Source organism: Pseudorasbora parva, chromosome 24 (genome assembly GCF_024679245.1).
Source record: "Pseudorasbora parva isolate DD20220531a chromosome 24, ASM2467924v1, whole genome shotgun sequence".
NCBI lineage: Eukaryota > Metazoa > Chordata > Actinopteri > Cypriniformes > Gobionidae > Pseudorasbora > Pseudorasbora parva.
The window spans coordinates 7,985,192-8,001,511 of record NC_090195.1 but is presented as its reverse complement, the minus strand read 5'-3'; the positions used below and the strand labels follow the sequence as shown (position 1 = coordinate 8,001,511).

General features: G+C 35.1%; 1 protein-coding gene across 4 annotated transcripts; it reads right to left on the bottom strand.

Annotated features, from left to right (window-relative positions):
- Positions 1-3,516: 3,516 nt before the first annotated feature.
- On the bottom strand, positions 3,517-15,562 carry abcd3a (ATP-binding cassette, sub-family D (ALD), member 3a). 4 transcript variants are annotated; one of them, XM_067434354.1, is made up of 23 exons: positions 15,387-15,562; positions 14,812-14,848; positions 14,179-14,277; positions 12,961-13,049; positions 12,752-12,821; positions 12,042-12,139; positions 10,169-10,292; positions 10,008-10,064; positions 9,783-9,925; positions 9,637-9,706; positions 8,690-8,759; positions 8,505-8,602; positions 8,263-8,354; positions 8,023-8,114; positions 7,865-7,931; positions 7,723-7,786; positions 6,813-6,890; positions 6,650-6,715; positions 6,477-6,566; positions 6,235-6,354; positions 5,630-5,734; positions 5,455-5,511; positions 3,517-4,291 (listed from the first exon to the last, which is right to left on the bottom strand). In XM_067434354.1, exons 1-23 carry the CDS (start codon positions 15,494-15,496, stop codon positions 4,214-4,216), a joined length of 1,974 nt encoding a protein of 657 aa, XP_067290455.1. In that variant the 5' UTR covers positions 15,497-15,562; the 3' UTR covers positions 3,517-4,213. The 4 variants fall into 4 exon arrangements, with proteins under 4 accessions (XP_067290455.1, XP_067290454.1, XP_067290457.1 ...); XM_067434353.1 differs by lacking the exon at positions 12,752-12,821 and adding an exon at positions 12,404-12,473; XM_067434356.1 differs by having other exon boundaries at positions 14,812-14,845.
- Positions 15,563-16,320: the final 758 nt, after the last annotated feature.

Genomic DNA, 16,320 nt, shown 5'->3' with positions numbered 1-16,320 from the left:
TGGTGAGCTCAGATGAGTGAAGCACATGATGAGAGGCCAATGTTCAACAGTTTACACTGTAAACAAATGCATGTTATTATCAGCTGTCAGAAAAAAGTGCTTAGAAATGCAATAAATATACCATAACTAATAACATTAATTGTTGATGGTAATAAGAATAATTGTATAAGAATTGTTCTATCTTTAATTGTCATGTAATTTATAATTATTTAATTTTAATAACACCATCGTCTACCAAAAGTGTATAATTAAAATTAAAATTATTATTTGTAACTGTAAAAAGAATAACTGTATAGTATTTCTATATTTATTTTTATTAAATGTATTATATATATATATATATATATATATATATATATATATATATATATATATATATATATATATATATTACATATAATAAAACTAAATATAAAAAATATAAAATACTAGTTATTCTTTTTACATTATATAAACAATATATACATTTTATATATAAATATATAATATATTTTCAAGATATTTTAATTATAATTTAATCATTTTTAATTATTATATTTTAATATAACGATAATTTTCAGTTACAACAAAACAATTACTATTAGTATTATTATAAAATCATGGTAATCATATAAAAATATATTTTTCATTATTAAAGGTACACTATGTAGTATTTTTACAGTAAAATATCCAAAAACCACTAGGCCAGTGTTATATATTTTGTCCAGGTGAGTTCTTACAATACCCCAAATTTTTTCAACTATTTGTAAATTGTGAGAAAATTGCTATTTTAACTAAGGAGCCGGGACGTTTGAGGGAGTCGCCTGTCAATGGCGTCATATCTGAGTTAACCTCGGTTTCGGTTTTATTTGGCAGAAAAGCTTTACTCTTAGCAGTGTGAACAAGTGTCACAGCAGCCGCTGAGCGAACGCACAACGTCAATCATTTTAAAGGTCCCGTTCTTCGCGATTCCATCTTTCAAACTTTAGTTAGTGTGTAATGTTGCTGTTGGAGCATAAATAATACCTAATGATAAAGCTCAAAGTTCAATGCCAAGCGAGATATTTTATTTAAAAGAAGTTCCCTTTCAAAGCCTACAGCAAACGGCCGGTTTGGACTACACCCCTGCACTTCCTTCAGGAATGACGTCACTAGAACCGTTTGTTGACTAACCCTCCGCCCACAAGAACACACAAAATAGGGGGCGTGGTCTTGTTGCTCTCCCACGTGGAGAAGAGCGCGCATTCAGCGCTTGCATCTCCCCATTATGGTAAGAGGCGGGACCTGTCCAGGCAAAGTGCGCTAAGCTGCTGTCCAATCACAACACGGGAAGCGCTGGCCCAATCAGAACTCGTTACGTGTTTCTGAAGGAGGGACTTAATAGAACAAGGAAATCATCAGGCCGTTTTTAGGACAGAGGAAACAGAGCTGTACAAATAAGTAAATTGTGTGAAAAATACTGTGTTTTTTTTACACGCGAAACATGAACTCATGTTATACTGCACACTGTAAACACAACCAAAGCTTCGAAAACACGCGAAGAATGGGACCTTTAAACACACTTGAATGTATCTAATATGTTAAACAGAGCTGGTTTACCTCATACTCATGACCAGAAAAGCGGAAATTGCGCCGGTGACTTTGTCCCGTCATAATCAAAGTCCCGCTGCTTGTGAGGTGTGTGTTTGTGTAACAATCGCTCCAGTGGCCATGCTCAGCTCCTCAACACTCGGTCCTGCTCATAGACAGTAAAAGAAATGGACAGAGCGTTCCCATAGACTTCAATGGCGGAAAATGAGGTCAATCAGAGGCACTCACTTCCTGATGGCTGAGCGAACTGCGCAGGCTCAGACTGAGCTTGACGACATAGATGTGACGTGAGCCTCCTGTCTGACAGCTGTAGGTCTTCTAGTAGTTGTGGAAAGTGAAATCTGAATCACGTTGTTTAAATATTTTCTCCCGTTGCTTTTGGCTCACTATCGGCTTCTCCCCATTCTTCTCCCTTGACTTTATCGGACTTTATGTTTCCACGTCCCCCCGACTGTCTCATAGACAGTAAAAGATTGCTTCTGAGATTCTCCTCCTGTCTATACGGTAATTTCTCAACTGTGCGACAGAGTCGCATTGGTTATGACGCAATCATTAGCCTATTTTTACAAAAACAGCTTCTAGGGGGTGATAGTGTAAGATACAAGGTAATGGAGCCTTTTATGCATTGTTGTGTTTCTTTATAAATAAACAATGGACAAATGGAGTCTTTAAACGCCTCTGATGTAAAGTTATTCACTGTCAAAGTGACTCAAAAATGAATGGGAGCCAATGGGATGCTAACAGCAGGTAATGTGGCAGCCCCTATGGGTGGAACGCTTTCTGAGTGTTAGATTACCCCCTTGGTCCGGCTCTGCTTCACACTACAGTAACATTAATAATCGCATCCATGAACATGATTTCTGCCTATCCTGATTCTTTCCCACCGGCTGTGGTATGAAGACCACATGTCCCAAGATTATGAGCTCAAACTTGGCCTCATCAAACTACGCCTTTGTTTTGAATAGGCGACCTCTAGCGGACGGAAAAGTTACCTAGTGCAGTTTAATGATGATTTCAATTTTAAATAAGAAACAATATTGAACATTTCTGCACTTTCACATAACAGTGTTATATATATATATATATATATATATATATATATATATATATATATATATACACACACACACATTTTAATAATAATAATTGGATATTCTAATTAGTTTAATTACATTTATATGTTTTATAATATTATAACTGTTATAAACAATAGTGCTCAATAATAAATGTAATTATACAATATTATAAATAAATCAATTTAATTCTCTGATAATCATTAGTTCACACACCTTTCTAAAAATATTTTTCAAAAGTAATTCTCTATGAAATAAAATGTTGTGTTACTATGACAACCACAGCTGATCTGTAGTAACAGAAAATCTGTTTAGTGATCCATTTGTAATACACCAACCTTTAATATCAGATCAAGCAGATGTGTGTTTTGCGTGGCTCCGGATAGAGTTTACAGTCTATGGTTTACAGTGGAAGCTATCCAGATCTCATAAATCATTAATCATAAGTCATGCACAACCTACACTACTATATGCAAGTCTTCCATGCAGTGCCATGGTAAAGTGACGGTACTAAATGGTAATTCAATTCCACAGAACTAAAAACTTTATATCATTGTGCTTATTTGTTAAACACAAAAACTTTAAAATGAGATGGATTGTAAATTGTTAATATTACTTTTACCACCTTTGGTCAAGAACAAGAAGAGATATGTAAAAATACATTAACATGTGGAGGGTGAAAGGTCAAAGGAGTGTCTAATCTAAATGACCTTTCACTTACATTTGATGTGTGTTAAAGTTCAACATTCATCTTTTCAAAGATTCCCTAAAGTAACCAATGTGCACTAAACAAGTCCAACTGAATTAACACTCTTTCGAAATCATCAACACAATCTACAACCGTTTCTTCAAGACAAGAAAGTAGCAGACTTCGTAGTATGAATCTTTTTTTAATGAAAACATACAGCAAAGTGGTTCATTTGCTTGATGCTTTAAGTGCTACGACAATGACGTTTCTTACAGTTCTTACGTACAACAACCGTTCTGCAGAGAAATATTCCTTCCACATCAAGAAATGCCAACAAAGCTGGAGTAAACAAGTGTATAGGCAACCTCTCATCGAACAGTTGTACTTTACGAGGATACCCGATTCTTCAAATCACCGTACCAGGTAAAGTGCACCAAAAAGCAACTCGCACACACCCAAACCATGCTGCTGTGAGCACTAAGGCCACTTTTTAGCTGATGAGAAAAAGGCAATAATAGTTCACTATCGTGCTTCTAACATATTAAACGTTCAGTTCAGTCCAGTGGCATTGATTTATGTGACCCCATACAGAAATATTTCATGTATTAATTTAGAGCACAGACACGAGATGTATTTCCTTGCTTTACATTCCCACGCATACTTAACGGATGTCCTATAAATTGGACTGCTTAAATTACAAAATTATATACAATCATTCAGGACAAAAGTAGTGTTAATACATTACTAAACACATTTTCATCCAATAAAGGTTATTGATAATTAAAAACAAACTCCTAGATTAGGTTGCCAGGTGACTCCTTAAGAAGTGAATGGTTAGGGCCCCTAGCTAGGGCCGATGATAGTACAGTGCTGTCGCTCCTCTTTAAGAGCCAAACTCCACAGTTTCAGGGGTGATGAGTTTGAATTCATAGTTTCCTCTGCCATCCATGTGGAGGTAGTACTGTAAAGAAAAAAAATGACAATTTGTGCTTTATGGCCCATTCACATGAAGGACATTAACGATAAATATAATGGTAAAGATATAATTCTAAAAATCGTTATAAATATAATATTTCAGATGGCCCACAGACAGCCGGATCGGCAGAGGGTTATTAACAAAAGTTATTGTAAGAGTCGGTTTATCATCAATAAAAATGTTATCATACTTTGCCTACTTTTTAAACAGCATTACGGTAAAAGTGGAACACTATGGCAACAGCAAAAAGGAAATGTTTTGCTTCAGGGGGCAGCTCCTCATTCATCTTCTTCCAAATTAATAAAATGACAGTTTTTTTTTCAGTTTTCCCCCCTCCGTTGGCCTAAACACAGTGCCATCTAGTTTGAAATGAGGCTACAAACATAGAAGTGTGTATCCTTATTGGATTCTTCACTAGAAAACAAAAATAACTTACTCTCCCTAAATGCTTACTCTTTGAATTCAAACAATACATGTGCTATTGGAATTATTGTAAATATGAGTTTGGTAAAATAAAAAAATAAAAAGACAAGAACGCCCTCTCAAGTCGCATTTACCATATCAGGGATTATTTTGATACCCAAGTTCTAGAAATGGGCGGGCCACACACAAACTTTCAACATGGTGGAGGGGAGAACGATTGCTGGCAGCAAGCAGACTATAGACAGCATGGTGAATATTTATATGGTTATCAATGAATGGGACGCTAAATATCATTGTTGCTTTAATAGGATTTTCACAATTAATAGGCATGAATAAACCTGGTGTCCTCCTTGTTTTCTATTTCTTTCTGACAAAAAAGCACTTGAATGTGAAATTTTTGATAGCAGCATAAAACGTTTGCCAAGAAGAATTTCCTACTCAAACAAGGTGCTATTTGACTCTGGGACTGGCCTTGGATTCTGGAAGTAGGCAGTGCATTATGGGCACTGGAAGTTTTCCTAACTATTTTTGCAAAAGGGAAAACAACAGCCCTTTTTATCGGTTTTCTCTAGTCAGGAAGCACCAGCTTGAAAAAAAAAAATCACTTATCTAGTTGTGCTGAAAGCCCATTTTGCAAGTGATAGTAAACAGTAAAGTACTTCTTTATGCATAAGTAGAGTGAACGTCAATAAATATTGATCATGGGGCAGCACAACAGATCTTACCTCATGATGCTTCCACAGGGACTTTCTGTGTGAGACAGTGAACAATGTGATTCCAACCTGCCAATTAAAAAAAAAAAACACGTGCAGCAAAATTTCAGCAAAATGAACAGAAATATGAAGGGGAAATGGCTTTAGGATAGAGAAATCTCTTCAGTGCAGATGTGATGTCAAGTACCGTTCTGCAGTGACTGTAGATAAAATCCTCCACATCTACGCTCACGGCACTGGTGCACTCATCCAGGATGGCAAACTGGGGCTTATGGTAGAAAAGCCTGGCCATCTATGGAAAAACCATTTCATAAACCTTAAAACATCTCTAAATTCTCATTTATAAATATACAAATCTAGTTGACTAATTTAGTATACATGAGGAGCGATACTTTGGATTAAACAGATTTCAGAGTGGGCGGGGCTACACATTGCAAAATTAGAAGTTGGGAACTCTTTAGACATGTTAAAAAAACCTCTTGATTTCCCTTGACCGCTGTAGCCATGTAAAAATAACAGACTCAATCAAATTAATTAAATAGAAATTTCCAAGTCAATGGAGTCGGTCATCAATGGAGGTCAATGTGCTCAGTCTAAGGGTGCTAGTGTAATAGTATAGTAAAATATCTGGGCTTTAATGCAAATTCTTGTGTAGTGGTTCAAAAACATGATGTTAATGAGGCAACAAGTCAGTATACAATATCAGTATTGTTCATTTGACATCTGTCCCTGCAGCTGAAAGTCACTTTGGCTTTCTGTATGTCAGACTGTGTTTAAAATGTCTTTGTTTACCGCCATTCTCTGCTTCTCTCCTCCACTGAGCACATCCATCCAGTCCTGAATCATGTCCCATGATCCCTCTCTCTCCAAAATGTGTCCTAACTGGACATTATCCAGATACTCCTTCAGCACCTGCCACAAAAAAAAAAAAACAGGATGATAATGTTAAAAACAGACATAGACATGGATCATTGTAAACTCATCTGCATGTTAGAGTTTTTACAGCAGTTTAGATCGTAAAACGTTTACAGCACCTGGTCAGAAATGCCTTTCTTCTTTTGGTCTTCATGGGTATCTGGGTAGATCACCTGATCCCTCAGTGAGCCAAGGGTCATGTAAGGCCTCTGAAAGCAGACAAAAAAGGAAGTTATTCAGCTGTTGTGGATAATTCAGATGTTCTACTATTGGAAAGAGGGTTCTGTTTCACCTGAGGGACGTAGAAGAGCTTCCCCCTCTCTGGTTTCGTCAAACTCCCACCAAACAGTGGCCACAGCTAGAGAGAAACAACATTAAGCAGACAAAATGGAAGTTTCCACAGAGAGCCAAGAACAAGGACAGAATTCCAGTCTCAGAATCACAGAAGTGCTCACCTCTCCAAGAACCCGGAAAAGTGAACTCTTTCCACAGCCATTGGGACCACACACCAAAACATTTGCTCCGGATTTCACCTTTGAAGAACAATGCACAATGAGATGAGCACACACACGCACATTAACTGTACAAACATCACTTTGACAGGAATAGAAGCCTGTTTCTAACTAGACTAAAAAGTAAAGCTAAAGGTAAAAGGAAATAGTTAAATAAAGTTTATGAATAAGTTGCTACAGTCAGTACAGTCACAATTACAAGAAAAAAGTAGCTAATATGAAAAAAGTTGCAAATGCAAAATATGAAGTAATCTTGTGAAAAACAATTATGAGAAAAGGTTGCAAATGATCACTGCGATAATACTGTAAAACAGTCGGAAATTACAACAAAAAGTTGCAATAAGAAAAAGTCGCAAATGTCAAATATGAAATCATACTGTGAGAAAGTTACAACAATGAATAACAGTCAAAAATAACAACCGCAAGACTGACAATTCAATTTGCAATTGCAAGAAAAGAAACAAACTTGCAATAATGAAAAAGTTGCAATAAGAAAGTTGCAAATGCGAAATATGAAATCATACGGCAAAAGTTCCAACAATGAAAAAACGGTTGAAAATTACAAGAAAAATCACAACTGTGAGACTGATTATTAAAGCTGCAATTATGATAAAAGCTGCAAATGAAAGATCATTCATCTTGTGAAAAACAAAGTCGCAATTAACGTGCAATTGTAAAGAGGAAAGTCATGAGTTGACAAATATTGACTAAACTATAAAACCAAACCATGTAATCAGGTCAATAGAACTTTAGATGCAAATACAATGTATGAAGTTTTTTATATGATATTAAATCTACTACACTGATAGCCTCTGTACTGACAAACGATTTATAGAAATCATGTGGAACGCACCTCAAAGGATAGATCTCGGATCAGAACGTCTCCATTAGGAGTAGCCAGGGGCGTGTGATCAAACCTGATGAGAAATAGCATATTAAATTGATCATAGTTGGTTCCCCTTGACAGTGAAGCTCTGAAATTGAGAGGCTCTTACTTGATGATATGGTCTACGTTGATGATTCTTCCACTTCCAGGGACCAGTGTGAGCTTTTCTGAAGTGTCTGTTTATGAAAATCATGAAAAAATTGTTCAAAAATAAACAATGTATCTTTCTAAAGTTTGTTTTGGAGCTTGAGAGTCTCAGCAGCTCACCTTTCTCTGACAGAGACACCATGGTGCGTTCGTATTTCCCAGAATTCAGCTCTTTCAGGACCCTCATGAGCTCAGTGATGCGAGCAGTGAAGCTGAAGGGAAAGACAAACTCGTTTTATAGTATCAAGTGTTGTACTTGTACCAATGTACACAATGTTATGTTTTTAATTAAATGGTAAGCAATCAAATAACTTAATTAAACATGCTGATGCAATGTGATGAGGATGTGTGAACTTTTACCCTGACAGACGTGTCATTTCTCTGCCGGCAAGGACGATTCTGCCCAACGCCTGCGACATGCGCAGCAGCATACGGCCGCTCTGGTAGTAGTCCTGCAAGTGAACACGTCAAGATAGATAATCGGGCCCCATCCCTCATTATTCCAAATAAATATTACGTTTTACTCGGAAATGACATGCATTGTGAATGCAATCAAGGGCCACTAACTAGAAATAATCTCAGTGTAAGGACTGACGTTTTACCTCCAGCAGTTCAGCATGGGAGCTATTCAGGTGTCGAGGGTGAGACAAATTAAGGAATGGACGACTGACCACTAAATACCCAACAACGGTTGCAAAATCTGGAACAAGAGAAGGCTTTTATTAATCTTTTACAGTCCATGTTCATGTATATGTTATCTTGAGAAGATAATGAAACTTCCTCTTACACTTGGCGATGATGCTGTCCACCATACCCATGGAGAAACGGAAGAAGATGAAATTGTGCAGATGATCAACCTGCAAACATACTCAGTTCAGCTAACAAATTCAGATATCAAAATGAATCATGCAAACATTGATTATATAGGTTTACATCAGTACCATACAGGTTATCAGCCGACATTAGAGTATTAGATATGTAATTGTGGATGCTTATTTCATCTATGTTTACATTCAGATTACCTTTGCATGGTCACAAAGTTAATATTTAAAAAATGCGTGTTAAATATGAACAAAAAGAATTGTAATGTGTATTATATATATATGTGTATTATATATATATATATATATATATATATATATATATATATATATATATATATATATATATATATATATATATATATATATAGTTATATATATATATATATATAGTTATATTATATATGTTAGATGTGATTTATTGATTTGACAGCACTAATACACACGTGCATATATATATATATATATATATATATATATATATATTAGTGATGTCAAATCAATAAATCACATCTAACATAAATATACTGTTGAACTCAAGAATAACTAACAAAAGAAAAACTAAATCATAAAAATATGGACATTCATAGTAATTCTGTCAAAACCTTTAATATTTTTTATTCTCAACTGATTTTGTTTCATGAAATAATCCTGAAGAGTTTCATTGAAAACAAAGCCGTAATAGCCTTAATCTTTTAATGAATTAGTAATTTAACAAAAATTTATAATAAAATGAATTATTAAAAAATAAATTAATACATTTATTTATTTAGACAGACAGACAGACAGACAGACAGACAGACAGACACGACAGACAGACAGACAGACAGACAGACAGACAGACACGACAGACAGACAGACAGACAGACAGACAGACAGACAGACAGACAGACAGACAGACAGATAGAGTCACCAGTTTCTTGAAGGTTGAATGAATAGTTTGTTTCTCCCTGACGTTTCCATTGTAGAAGGCAATTTCCTCACTGAGAGGGAAATAAAAGCATTTAAGTGTGCTTTAAAATTTGAGAAGGAAAAAAAAACATTTATAGTAAAGGTCACCTGTTTGTGATGAGACGAGAGTTGACGTATCGATATTCTCCTTCATACTTCTGTTCGGTCACCGTCATCTTACCGATGGGCCTGCGCAGACGGGTCAGGAAGAGGCCGGAGATAAGTAGGTACGCCATCATAGACGCGGGACCCTGTGCAAAGAGACCATCAGATCATCAAAATATCCAGTGGGATTTATTCATGGAAGAATTTCACAGTCTTTCCCAAACTCACCTGAGCTCCGATTGCTGTTGTCAATTTGAATATGTACAAGCCGATATCCAACAGTGGCTGGAGAGGGGGAAAGTAAACGCATAAACGGTTCATCCAAAGAAAAGAAACATCAGCTCTTATTGGGAAAGTAAAACTGTCTTTTAGACAAAAGTGTGTTGTACCTTGCTGAGGTTGGAGTAAAGATCCACAACACTATTACAGAACCTTTCCACATCCTGCGTCAGCAGCTGATCAGCATTAGCAATCCGGTTATCCAGGTTTCCCATTTTGTAGTACGTATAACCCCTGTGAACCCAAAGATGGTGACATTAGTAATCAGATTTACATTTTCTTCAGAGAATCATATGGTGTTCATATATTTGGCACCAAGCATTTTTCCTATATATTTACTTGGGGTGGTCCAATCTGCCTTTGTATTGCCTGATAAAGGGTACCGATCCGACACTAACTCAATTTTTAAAAGAGAAGAATTTAGTAATAAATTGTATGCCTCGCTGTGTGGAAGAGACTGGGATCATTCTTTTGAGAAAGGCTCAGGCTTGACTATCAAGTTTAATAATAGGAACATTGAAATATCTTGGAGACTGTCATAACGGAGCGTGACACGCAGTTTGAATGCTGAATGGAGAATGACTTTAAATGACAATGGCCACAGCGGAGGGAAGCATTCATGTGAACTCTGAATTCATCTGTACCTCACATTAAACTATGGAATGGCTTTAGAAAATTTGGAATATAGTGCACAAAAACTTTATGGTGCTTTTTAATGTTTTGTGCCTTTTGTGTGGTATAACAATAATACTGAATAGTATACGCACAATATCAGATTTGGATTAGTCTCGTCTGGCTGATACCCGATCCGGCAAAAAAAAAAAAAAAAAAAAAAAAAAAGGCAGTATTGGAAAGATATCAATACTGAGTATCAGATCGATGCAACCCTAGTTAATATTGTTAAGACTTATCATTGATAAAAATGAATCTTGAGCATATCTCAAAATGGAAAGTAGGGATATATAAATGTAAAATTATAGGTTTTTCTCCCAATTTTTTTTTTTACACAAAATACTTTAGAATTTTAATATCAGTCATAAATCGGTTACTGGTCAAAAATGTAATGTCAATGCATCCCTTATAATAAATCATAATTTAGTATATTATAACAAATGCCCAATCAATTATGAGCAAATATAATAATGGCTAGAGGTGAAGCATTGATTGACTGATAGACAACTACTCTGTAAGTGTTTGTAACTTCTCATTTGATTGTTTGTCCCCCCACCCCCCCACCCCCCACCCCAAAAAGTGTACTGTGCTAATTAATTGAGACTTCTTACAGCTCTTACAGGTTGTTGGCCTTGTTTGTTTCGTTGCTTCTATTGCTCTCCCCTTTTTTGTAAGTCGCTTTGGATAAAAGCGTCTGTTAAATGATTAAATGTTAATGTAAATGTAATGGCAAACTAACTGTAAAAGGGAATCCAAAGATGAAAATTCTGTCATCATTTACATCAAGTTGTTTCAAACCTATATAAATTCAAAACACAAAATAATATATTTTGAATAACGTAATTTGATGGGCCCCATTGACTGTCAATGGGGTCCATTAACTGTTTGATTTCCCAGATTATTCAACATTATCTTCTTTTGTGTTCAACAGATGAAAGCATGTCATCAACTTGAGAGTGAGTAAATGATGCATTTTCATTTTTGGGTGAACTGCCCCTTTAAGAGACAAGACGTTTGTCTTTAAGAGAAGCTGTAACATTACCGGTGTGATGCTGTGTGTGAACAAAGAACAATGTTTGCTGGTATGAGCATGTACGAGGTCCGAACGGCTCAGGGTCATTGACGTCACAGAGTTTACTGCTGTTTTGGTACTGATGTGTGAATGGCAATTTACCGGTAAAAAGACAGAATGCCATTGCGTGTGTGAACAGCACGCTTGTGTATTTACTGAAAAAGTCATTCTGGAAATGTCATGTTCATTTACAGGATTGCTGTGTGAGAGTGTCATGTCACGGCAGCGACGGGCCTTACTTCAGGTACTCGTCGTAGAGATGTTTGGTAAGTCTCACACGAAAGCACAGCTTTAGTTCATTCAAGCCCAACTTCAAGAAGTTGTTCACCAAGGCAATCTGAATGATTGAGATGCAACAAATTACAGGATGCAATGTTTCTATTCCAACACATTCCAACCATTCTTGCATTCAGCTCTCTTTCTGATATTAAACAAATGCAATCTAGCCTCAAAGATGTCATAAAAATGCTAATGTGAAAAGGAAGTACTGTTACTGGGAAGCAGTTTTAGTGTTAACATCATAGATTAGACTGTTAATATTCTCAGAACTCCTCTGTCTATGAACAATTACTACCAACGATAAGAAAAGCAGAACACTTACAATTGGCATAGCTGTGATAAAGTTGAATAAGTACTTCTTGAAACCTTTAGTGGATCGACCAATGATCGCACTGCAAACCACAACGTGCACACAAACACACGCAAACACGGTTTAGTTAATACAGAAGGGAATATACACACATCCTGCCATTCTGTCCTTCATGTGTTCATGCAAATTATCTTTGAGGAAGCACACTTTCACGACTATATTAAATTGCAGACCAGAGGAGATCTGAAAGGCGAGCATGTGAGGAAACAATGGACAGGTTCAGTGATGTAAATTATATGACACCACCACATCTGTAACAATACATTAGTTTTTACAGCATATGAAGATACAGTAAATTACCCCAGGAATGACAGTCAGGTAGGAATAAAAGTGCCTCTTGAATAAATTGATATCTCTGCTAATGATTCCACTGCCAAAGATTAAAAAAAGATATATAAAATCAAATCACATTACATCAATATTTAACTGGGTGCCAGGCGTCTTCACAAAGTGTAATAGTTGTATATTTCACCGCACTAACAAATGTGATGTGTAGATCCATGCAGTACCTTTCAATCATAGTGCCGTTCTGAATCATCCAGACGTCGCAATAGGTCCGAGTCACAAGCATCACTGCGATCAGGAACAGATACCATGTCTGTGACACACACACAGAACAGTACTACTATGAAATACTGAAATATTATTAAAATAAAATAAAAAATAACTTTTATTTGAATACATTTTAAAAATGCAATGTATTCCTGTGATGTTAAGCTGAATTTTCAGCATCATTACTTCAGTCTTCAGTGTCACATGATCCTTCAGAAATCATTGTAACAAGATTTGATATTTTCGATTTTATCAATGTTGTAAATAGTGGAAACCATGATGCATTTTTACTTTATGTTGCCTTCAAGTTCAAAACAAAAGAATTTAGAGTCAAACCAAAATGTGTTCAGACACCTTCACATTTTCTCACATTATCACAGTTGATTAGCTCTAGTTTAGAAAATGGTAATAAAATATGACAAGAACTTTGATAGAAAATTACCATAGTAATAACAGTAAATTATGCATAATTACATGCAACTAACCCTAATGTAATGGATTACAATCAACCAATCAGCTGTTCAATTTAAGTACACAATTAGATTACACTAATTTAGGTCAACCAATGACTTGAATGACAAGCAATGCTTCATTTTGTTTTGTCACATTAGCAATTTAAAGAAAAAATACTTCAGGTCAAAGTGTCTGACTAATTTTTTTATAAATGTTACTGGTAGAAGTATCTGTATGAAGATTTTTTGGGTATAATATTTCAGTTCACTTTATTTTGCCATCCCCACTTACATAAATGAACTATATGTCCTGGATCCGATAGTAAAAAATGATATCTGGTGAATGAATCATTTTGGTTTGACTGTATACATTTATAAATAGCATTATTTGGAACAATGTAAAAAGTCTTTATTGTCACTTTTGATCAATTTAATCTATCCTTGCAGCCAACTACAAATATTAATTTCTTTAAAAAAAAAATAATAAATATTTGTATTATATATATATATATATATATATATATATATATATATATATATATATATATATATATATATATATATATATATATATATATATATATATATATCCTTAAAATCACTTGCCTCTGATTAGGGAAAAAAAGGGAAACCTTTAATATTTGCCTCATCTCAACTAGTTTCAGTAACAACTCTCGTCAAGCCATTGCATGTAGACATTAAAAAGTAGGTTATAACTCTCACCTCTTTACACAAAAATCTCGGCACCATAATCCTGATGATCCGTGCGATCCGGATGAAAAAGAGCTTGTCCACAGCAGCTCTCTCCTTCTTGCCATCTTTCTATTGGTTTTAAAACACATCAAGTGTTAAAAGTCAAAGGAAACTCATGGAAGTATAGCATAGTCTCACACAGCCAGACCTTGAACTAAAGATCACGAATCCCACTTATTAAGTAATAATAAATATCAAATAGTGCAAGTGTGTAGACATACAAATGATTTTAGAGACAGTTCTGTTCAAGGACATTCGGTACCTCAATCAGAACTCTGAATCACAGATTTGTTGTCAGTATCCTTGAACACTACAGCAATATATAGTGCTGTCAAATCACAATTAATTGCATCCAAAATAAAAGTTCATGTTTGAATAATATAGATTTGTTTATACAGTGATTAATTATTGTATATATGAACAACACCCACACACACGCACACACATTTAAGTTTATATATATATATATATATATATATATATATATATATATATATATATATACACAGCATGCAAATGTTTCATACAACTTTAATATACTTTAATAATAATTTCATACAATTATATTATATGTATATGTGTGTGTAGTTTTTTCAATCTTACCTCGCAGTTCAGATCATTTGGAGAACCCTTCTTCCTGCTGACAATGATGAAATGGATCAAAGAATGGTAATAGCGCCAATAAACAATAGTTGATAACGTTTAATCATATTGAATATGAAGCACTTTATAAATATAGTGCAGTTTTTTGGTCAAAAGTGTGCAGTGAGTTCAAGGTGCATGCATAAATCATTTTTATTTTTTATTATTTAACCACTAAACACTACTGTAGATTTTTTATTTGCAAACTGTGGCGACATTTGTCCAGCACTGTCCTTTATGAAAGAGTCCTTTGTTGGACAGTGAGACTGCAACCATCAATAACCATGTTCAATAAACTTTTTTATTGCTTAAATTACTGCATTTCAAAATTTAAGGTCGTTATAGGATGCGTCTCAAAACCTAGTGAGGTGCCTTCCTAGACAGCACATCTGGAGCATCACAGCTAGTTAGATTTTGACACATGGCCATTCAACTGGGCTCAATTCGCTGTAGTTAAACTGGGGTCACTCTGACACTGAACTCCAGCCCTTATCTGAATATCATGCATTAGACACTTTATGTGTGTTTCTACATACCTGTTCAGTCCAGCGGATCTTCGTCTCTGCTTTAGGAAGTATAAAATGAGTAGGACACCGCCAGCCGCAGCGGAGTTCTTCGCTGTCAAGTACTTACTGACGGCCGCCATGTTTCCTACTGAGACGGTCCGAAGAACAGCGGCACACACAAGCCCGGAAGAGTGAGAGAAAAGATTCCTCTACCGGCTACCGTAGCTTACTCATGACCTCATCATCACACCATCATCATGAACCTGCTCTGTGTTTATTAACCCTTTAGGAAACAGCATAATACATACGCAGGAGACAATAAAATAAAATAAAATAAAATAAAAAATACCAGGTTAAAGTAATAATACATGTCTTACACAAAAGTCTCCCTTTATTAGATTATAACTTTTATTAGCATATTTTCCCTTGTACAACTTTTCCTATAGTTTCCCTCCCCAGAGTTTCAAGAAATTATGCTACGTATGATGGAGGTACGTTTTATGCTTTAACAATATTACTTGTAATATATGTAAGCACGGAGTCATATTAAGTAACGTTACGTGTATAGGGTTAGGGTAGGAATAGGGGTTGGTTTAGGGTTAGTTGTGTGTAATTATGCATCATTTACTGTTATTACTGGTGAGAACGTGCAACATAATAACAAGGAGACTGTAAATTAAAGTGTTACCCCTTTATTTGGACATTGTCTCATTTTATTGACTGCATAAGAAACTTGAAAATATTATAGATTTGATTTGGAATATGTTAGTTAGCCTATACTGTAGAAAATATGGTTATTGGTATACCTTCAAAATAAAACAAGTTTCTTATGAAGTGAAATACGTTTTACTTAGCCTATACGTTGTTTATTATTATTATTATTATTATTATTATTATTATTATTATTATTATTATTATTATTAAAACACATACATTTGCTGTATAAGGACTGATTTGTATACTA